The sequence below is a fragment of the Leuciscus leuciscus genome, assembly GCF_965113295.1.
Source record: "Leuciscus leuciscus genome assembly, chromosome: 3".
In the NCBI taxonomy this organism is placed as follows: Eukaryota; Metazoa; Chordata; class Actinopteri; order Cypriniformes; family Leuciscidae; genus Leuciscus; species Leuciscus leuciscus.
The window spans coordinates 56118659-56127949 of NC_138727.1; the positions used below are offsets into that span (position 1 = coordinate 56118659).

Consider the following 9291-nt stretch of genomic DNA (forward strand, 5'->3'; position numbering starts at 1 on the left):
GGAGGAAACCTTGCTATGCGTGGCCTCCCATAATTTTCACAAGCCTTTCATCATTGGTACATATCTAATAAAATATAACACAATGTGTTTTGCATTTGATCTAGCTGTTCTGCTAACATGTGACATTTTACTTTTTTGCTGGTTCCCGGCATATTTAGGATATCATTAGCAGTAAGTTCATAAACAAACTGCATTACTTCTGCTCTGGCCCCTTGAGTGCTGTTGAATGTGAATTCACTGAATTAAGCACTTGACCAGTGCAAGTTAGAAATGTTCTACCGCCCCTGGTATTATTTTCTCTTTTATGCGAGCTGTTTTTCCATTCTTTAGACGGGCTTCCAGATTTTGTTAGCACTATCTCTGCGAGGTATTTTCTCGTCTTCTGTACTTTCTGAGCCGAAACTATGATCAGGCTCTCTACCTATCTGCACTTTGGGTTTATTATCGTTTAACTCTCTCCCTGTTGAAGCTTTGTACGATCTAAACCCTGTCTCTCTTATTTCCCCTGATATTTCCCCTGTCATCAGGGATCTGAACCCGGTTACGACATCTTTGTGTTTAGGAATCGTTCCCGTTTCTAAGAGCATTTTTTCATAGTTTTTTAATCTATTTGACCATAGTCACATCCTGAGGCCCCTTCCATTTCAGTGTACTCTGAAGGGGTGGGGGATTCAACTGTGATCAGAGCTTCCTGATCAGTAACGCCGTTTCTAGTTACTCTTATGTCTATTCCTTTAACAATTGGTACGGTGGTATCACTGTCCCCAATTTCTACAGTAACCTTTTTACTTCGACTTTTACCGCTAACGACTTGGACTAATTTACTTAATCCAGCTTCATTAGAAGTGTATAAAGTATCGTCAGTAGCCAGTAGTTCTTTATTGCCTACTTGCCCTGCGTTTTTTTTTTTTTTTTTTTTTTTTTTTTTTTCTTGTTTAGTTTATCTTGTGGGAGCAAAATTATATTAGTTATTCTCTCCATGACTGTGTGAATCTGGCTTCTCCTCTGAGGATTTTGGTAACTATCTCTTTATATGAGGTTTCTAAATGGGTACTCTATGGTCCCACAGCGCTGCCCTCGAGATCTCTTGTTACCTCTGTCGTGCCTAACCATAGAACTTTATCTCAGGCGTCCCCGTGATACTTTCTATGGTTAGGAGGAAGTATCTGTTCCTGTAACTTCCTCAATACACTATGGAGACATTATTTTGCATTTGGATTTAGCCGTCGTCTTAGTACTTAAACTATTATTCCCTTAGGTTCTTGTGGGTATTATTGGGCAATTAGAAATTGACCCAATCCCGGACGAGCCCCCATGTGGTGAGATCTGGTATTGCTCTCACGTTCCTGATTAACCCCTAGTATCACTGTGTCTAGGTGATCTTTTGCTGTCAGGTCAGAATAGGAATTATTCCCTCAACTTGCTTGTTTATCATTTATACCAGTAAATCTAGGTGTAGTCCCTACACTCCCAAGGAAACAATAATAGACATTACTAACCAGACATATGAATTAAATTCATGCTTACCTTCCAGCCGAATCGCTCTTGGAACCCTTGTTATCTTCGATTAATAAGGATTAATGTATTGCTCTGTCTTTTGCTCTTAGAACTGTTTGTAAAAGCTGAAGTAAGACTTAACAGTGATTGTCTTTAGAAATAAAAGTTTATTTATACAAAAGATTAAAACACTGGTAGTACAAAAATTAATACTTGTAGCAAATCAAAAAGTAAATGTTACAGGATATACAACTTCAGCTTATTCAATCTCAACAGGGCAGTCCTGTATGAGTGAATATTACAAAGACTAATTACCTTATCAGCAGTTCAAGCAATTTCGAGTAAATATGAACTCGTTCCCATCCGAGATTTATCAAGTTACAATATTATAGCAGAGCAGTTCAAACCAAAAGAAATTCAGCCAGGATTATACTAGAAGAGATTCGATTCCTCTCTAGGGATGCAATCCGACATCAAAATCAGAAATGCAGCCCTTAACAGTAAAAATGCAGTCATATTTATACAGAACTGGGTTACATTGTTCCAATACAGTTTCTTGGGTTTTTTCCAGAGGAACTCAGTCTCATGACAGAGTCTTGCGACATCAACCATCCATTGTCTCTGAGGGGTTTTTTGGTAACATTGCTGTTTCCCGTATATGGGCATTCTTGCGTCCTTTCCGTCCTCTGCGCTTTGGGCTTCCATGTATGTGTGTGCGTGCATATGTATCCGGAAGTGTGTTTGTACGTTCAAAATACCTATTAAAATTCGCAAATCCTGCCACAGTGTGTATATATATATATATATATATATATTCTACCAAATTGGTTCACAGTTTTATCAGATTTTATTTTTCCATGTCTAGTAATTGTGCAGTTAATTCTCATACTGTATTTTCAGTTTTGGAATATGTATCCTCTCCCCAAATTTGTCACTAATAAAACACAATAAAAAATATTTAAAGAAAAGTTTACATCTACCTTGTAAATATATTTTTTTATTAAAAAGGTTACAATTACAACAACAATTCAAGTGTAATCTTTCTTTGTAAAAACTAAAGTATACATTTTATCATACATATTTCAAAGTTAAGGATTCATTACTTGAATATAGCCTAGGCTACATTGGAATAAACACTAGCCTATAACATATTATTTGATTACTTTATTTTTGACAAAACATACTATATTTAACATATGAGCAAAAATTGGCAAACAAAAGCTTATTTGAGGTGGCAGATATTTTACAGTAAAAATGTATAATCTATCCAAAACTAATCAACAAAATGTTGTCTTTCAGCGCGCATCTCTACCGTTCATTCATTCACACACACACAGAAACGCAATTCACTTGAGAATGAAAAAAAAAAAACTTACTACAGTATTCCATAGCTCAGGATCCGTTGTCCTCGAAATACCAGCACTTGAGGTACATTTTCCATTATTATTATTCCTCACAGCGCTGCGAGACAGTGTAAACAAGTACAATGATCTGAATAAGCTTGATGTGTTTTCTCGAGCTGATATGGGGGCGTTTGCAGGATTGCCTCAGTCATTTGCGTTTGAATAGCGCACGCTCTCCGTGAGCAGGGTCACATTAAAAATAATTAGCTGAGATGAGAACGACTGACATCTCTCTCTTTTCATACAGATTGCATAAACTGAGAATATTTGTTTTTTTATAAAAATTACTTCATTTAAAAGAAGAAAATTCAAGCTGCATGCCTGTGTGACTGTTTGACTGAGTATTCGCTGAGTTATGGTTCATTTTCAGACGCGTTTCAGAATGGACTTAACTGACAGAGAGAAAGCAGAACTCGCTTCGTGTTTATTTTTCTTTATTTGGCAAAAAGCACAACACTTTGTTTTTATTGTGAGTATACACACTTATATAATACAGACTTAACAGGATCGATTGATGTATGAAACTCCTATGGAAAATCAAAGTCAACAGAGTATTTATGAGTCTCTTTTACACTGATAAAAAAAAGCGATTTTTTTTTTTTAATTTGTGTGAAACATCATGTTTACACTCTCAGAAAATGAAACACAACAATTACAACTGACTTAAAGCCACACAGCCTGAAATAAACTGCAAATAAAAGACAATAAATCTCTCTCAAGATCTCATCAGTTTTTTTTTTTTTTTTGGTTTAGTAGTTGATGTTTGTACCAAATAACACAAGCTACTAAGAGAACACATATGTGAATTGTTGATCACAAAAAAATAAAAAATCTATCTGTAACCTTATCTTAGAAAACAGAGATGGAAAGTCCAGGTTCAGAAAGTAAAAGTCCTCCTCAGTATTTTGTTCCAATCACCTGGATTTGCTAATTCAGCAGAAGAGAGAACTAATTAGTGAAATCAGCTGCACAGCAAAAACTCCAGCGTTAAATGAACTCTCCTGGGAGCAGAGGTGGGAAATCCAGGGGCCAATGAGTAGAAATCCTGCCATATGTTTATTCCACCCATGAACTCAGCAGCTGATTTCACTAATTAGTTCTCTCTCCTGCTGAATTAGCAAATCCAGGTGATTGGAACAAAATACTGAGGAGGACTTTTACTTTCTGAACCTGGACTTTACACCTCTGCATAGCAATGCCACATGTCAGCCAAGAGCAAAGAAATAAACCCGAACTGGACCTTATCGTAGGCAAAAAATCTGTGTATATTAAAGGGATAGTTCACCCAAAAATGAAAATTCTGTCATCATTTACTCACCCTCAAGTTGTTCCAAACCTGTATGAGTTTCTTTGTTCTGCTGAACACAAAGGAAGATATTTGGAAGAATGTTTGTAACCAAACAGATCTCGGTCCCATTGACTACCATAGTATATTTTTTTTCCTACTATGGAAGTCAATGGGGACCGAGATCTGTTGATTACAAACATTCTTCCAAATATCTTCCTTTGTGTTCAGCAGAACAAAGAAACTCATACAGGTTTGGAACAACTTGAGGGTGAGTAAACAATGATAGAATTTTCATTTTTGGGTGAACTATCCCTTTAAATATGGAGTAATTTCAGTCACAGCCTCAGATGAAATCAACTGAAGAGAAAAGAAGACATTAAATCTGTGAAGATCTCAGCAGAGGAGGATTAAACAACTCCACAAACAGCATTACCAGCTTCACTTATTACTAACCAGACTGACTTTATTTCAGGCAGACATTTACAAAAGTTTTATTGAGAATTAACAGGGATTTAACTCTAATGTGTTTCATTTGAAGTCACCATAGCAGTGATTAGTGTTTCCATTCGTTGGGCTCTTAACTCTTATTATATATTTTGCCTTTTTTGACCGTTTTGACAGTGTGTTTGTCGAACACATTTTCAGCAGCAAAGAAAGCTAAAGTGAAATGAGATCAGGTGATGATGGTTTCCTGTTGATGGTTTTATAATCATCATGAAATAGACTGATTCACTGAGGCTTTTATAATCTAACAATTATGTTGTTCCACTAATATATTCACGTCACAAACCTTGTGTTACTGCAGCATGAGATCCAGCAATATAACAATCGGTTTAAATCTTATAACAAGGATTAAAAAAAACAAAAAAAACTGATCTTAACCGACACACACAGATATCAACAATCAGCGTATGAATCTCAACAATGGTGACAATCACAAATATTTAGATAAACAGATTAATTCAGAACATCACTGAAAAGCTACTAATTCACAACAAAAACAACAGCAAAAAATAAAAGCAAATATTTAGAATCAAACAAAATAATAGGACAATTCAGCTGCATAATTTATTCATGTTGCAATGCATGCTGGGAGTTTTGTACTATGCTGGTACCCAGCATTCATTGCAGCAAAGTACTTTTGATTGTCACCATTGTTGAGATTCATACGCTGATTGATGATGTCTGTGTGTGTCATAATAAACTGACTTTTGCATGCTCATGTTTGTTGAAGTCTTCTAACTTATTGTTATAGTATTGCTGGATCTCATGCTGCAGTAACACAGGGATTAGATTAAAATATCTCACTTAATCAATCTCTTTCATGATTATTATAAAACCATCATCAGGTAACCATCATCACCTGATCTCATTTCACTTTAGTTTTCTTTGCTGCTGCAAATGTGTTTGACAAACACACTGTCACAGCAGCCAAAGAAGACAACAGATATAATAAGAGTTAAGAGCCCAACTAATGGAAGCACTAATCACTGTTATGGTGACTTCAAATTAAACAGAGTTAAACCTCTGTCAATTCTCAATAAATACTTTTGTAGACGTCTGACAGGAATAAAGTCAGTCTGGTTAGTAATAAGTGAAGCTGGTAATGCTGTTTGTGGAGTTGTTTAATCCTCCTCTGCTGAGATCTTCACAGATTTAATGTCTTCTTTTCTCTTCAGTTGATTTCATCTAAGACTGAAATTACTCCATATTTAGATTTTGTGGCTCAGATAAGGTCCAGTTCTGGTTTATTTATTTGCTCTTGGCTGACATGTGGCATTGCTATGCAGAGGTGTAAAGTCCAGGTTCAGAAAGTAAAAGTCCTCCTCAGTATTTTGTTCCAATCTCCTGGATTTGCTAATTCAGCAGGAGAGAGAACTAATTAGTGAAATCAGCTGCTGAGTTCATGGGTGGAATAAACATATGGCAGGACTTTTACTCTTTGGCCCCTGGACTATACAACTCTGCTCAAGAGTGTTAACGTGTTAAAATATGAGTGTTAAATTAACACTCAAGAGAGTTAAAGTTAATGAGATAATTAAGTGATTGATTGAGTGATGATTGACCGTTATTGAAGACACCTGATGTTAACAAGCAGAATCACTGACTGAATGAGAAAAAGCACAATTTTGGTCACCATTATGGTGATTGGTGTTTGATTTAGTTGGCTAGTTGACCTTTAAATGTTTAACTTTAGATTTTGTTTGGCTGCTGTATCTGAGTTATAACAGCCAGATGAACAAAGAGAAGAGGTGATCAGGTGGTGTTGGTTATATTTTAACATAATCACCATTAGACCTGAAACACTGAACTCATTAAGAGCCTAATCTCTGACTTAAATGTATTTTGGTCATTACAGCATCACAGTGATTCAACAGAATAAGATCCAGATTTTTCAATATAATCCAAATCATTTCTTATAAGATGTTCTGAGATAGATAGATAGACAGATAGACATTTCATTAAGGCACACACATACATCAATATTCAGTGTATGATTCTCAACAATGGTGACAAAAAGAATTAGGAAAAGGAAATTACTAAGACAATTCAGATCATAATTTATTCATACCGCAATGCATGATGGGAGCCATGAATGAGTTTTGATAGGTGGCACCCAGAATGCACTGCAACATGCTTTATTATTGTCACCATTGTTGAGAATCACAGGCTGATTATTGATGTCTGTGTGTCCAAATAATATACTTTTTCAAAGTCTTTTGATCAGATCGACTTTTAAGAAATATTTTTGATTATATTGAAAATGCTGAAAATAGTATACTGTAGAATCGCAGGCTACTGTAATCAACAAGGTAAACCTAATTCTCTAAATGAGTTTTGTGATTCAGGTCAAATTATGATTATGTCAAAACATTTCTCTTTGTTCATCTGAGAGTTACAACTAGTGATGGGAAGTTCGGATCATTTTACTGACTCTCTTGTTCGATCTCGTTCATCAAAATGAACGAATCTTTTTTCGAGTCATTTCTTTCATTTAAGGGGCTTTAAAAGTTATAATTTTAACAGGCAAATTCCCCGAACACATCCACCTACGCAATCTTGATCATATCCTGAATTAAGAAATCATTATAATGCAGTCAAAAATAATTTACAGGGAACATAAATAATGACTTTACCTTCCGAGTCTTTCGTTCATTTGTCACGTGACAAACGCAATGAACGCATGAACATGTTCATGAACGACTCATCACTAGTTACAACTCAGATACAACAGGCAAACAAAATCAAACGTTATTAGTTTAAGGGTCAAGAGCCCAACTAAAGAAAACACGGATCACCATAATGGTAACTTAAAAAAAAAATAGATTTTCTCCTTCAGTGATTCTGCTTGTTAACATCAGGTGTCTTCAATTATGCTCAATCATCACTCAATCAATCACTAAATTATTATTGAGTCTGGAGCCAAATAAACTCCCAGGAGAGTTAATGTAACACTGGAGTATTTGCTGTGTGAGTTCATGGGTGGAATAAACATATGGCAGGACTTTTACTTTCTGACCCCTGGACTTTCACCTCTGTTAGAAAACGGCATTTATCTGAAAAGTGTTTCAACCGTCCCGGCTCTCCCCTACACTGAGGGGTGTTAATTTAAAACTGTATGAGCAAATATTTATTTGGTACATGTTTACAACTATCCTTTTATATGTTTTAATCTTGTCAGATCTCAGGATTGTGATGGTTGGTAAAACTGGAGCTGGAAAGAGCGCAACAGGAAACACCATCCTGGGACAAAACATGTTTGAAGAAGGGTTTTCTGCTGAATCTTTGACTAAGGAATGCCAAAAACATCAGAGGATAACGGATGGTCGAAACATCTCAGTGATCGACACTCCAGGAAAGTTTGATACTTTGCTCAGTGAAGAACAAGTGAAGGAGGAAATAGTGAAGTGTGTTGAGATGTCTGTTCCTGGTCCTCATGTGTTTCTGCTGGTCATCAGACTGGACGTGAGATTCACAGAGGAGGAGAAAAACACAGTCAAATGGATTCAGAAGAACTTTGGAGAAGAAGCTGCTCGTTACACCATCGTTCTGTTCACTAGAGGAGATCAGTTAGATAAATCTATAAAGCAGTTTCTGACTGAAAACAAACAGATTAATGAGCTAGTCAAACAGTGTAAAGGTGGTTATCATGTTTTCAATAACAAAGAAAAAAATCGATCACAGGTCACTGAACTGTTAAAGAAGATAGAGATAATGGTGAAGGAGAATGGTGGAGAGTATTACACAAATGAGATGTACAAGGAAGCCCAGAAAAAGATCATGATGAAGAAGGCTCAAGACGCAGCTTTAGTAGGAGCGAGTGTAGCGGGTGTAGGAGCAGCAGTAGCAGGAGGTGCAGTACTGGTCGCTGCCACTGGTGGAGTGGCACTGCCTGTAGCTTTAATAGCAGGAGGAGCAGTTCTAACAGGAGGAACAGGTGCTGCTAAAGCCATTGCAGATCAGGTTAAACACATCAAGGGAAAGGTAAAGAGGGGAAGTTCCATGTGTTATGATGATTAATTCTCATTATAATGATCACTTATATTTATTTCCTTTGGTATGTTGTTTATGTCTTATGTATTTCTGTGATTTTCATGTTTTTTTCTGATTTAAGGGATTACTTACAGATTTATATGATTATCATTATTGTTGTTTTGATCATAAAATGCAAAAATTACAAATATTTTGAGTTTGTACATCTTTGTCATGTAAACTTACCTGTAGTCTGGCCACACATTTGAAGATATTTAGCCCTGTTTTGAGCCAGATTTGCACCCCAAGAGATCGGGGTACGATTATTTTACTGCTCCCAATCGCGAGCGAGCGAGCTTCACCTGCCGGATGTTGTGTGCTTCTATGACTGAGACTTGGCAGCCACGAGCATTTAAGAGAAAATTTCATTGAAAAGGCAAAAAATATTATGCTGTACAAGGACAGTGCTGCTATAATTAATAAAGTAAACCTCACTCAGAAATTGGGCTCTGTATGAGTTCAGTGATTCAGGTCTAATAATTGTGAAATAATAATTATGTTAAAACACAACCAACACCATCAGATCACCTTTTCTCTTTGTTCATCTGGCTGTTATAACTCAGGTACAAC

At 36.2% G+C, this 9291-nt stretch overlaps 1 protein-coding gene across 1 annotated transcript in view; it reads left to right on the forward strand.

Moving 5' to 3' along the window:
* Positions 1-9291, forward strand: part of LOC309493679 (GTPase IMAP family member 8-like) — a 43107-nt gene extending 33816 nt beyond the window's left edge. Inside the window, exon 3 of the mRNA XM_082162875.1 lies at positions 7871-9291. Coding sequence (XP_082019001.1) covers positions 7871-8709 — 839 coding nt within the window. The 3' untranslated portion in view covers positions 8710-9291. The remainder of the gene's footprint in view (positions 1-7870) is intronic.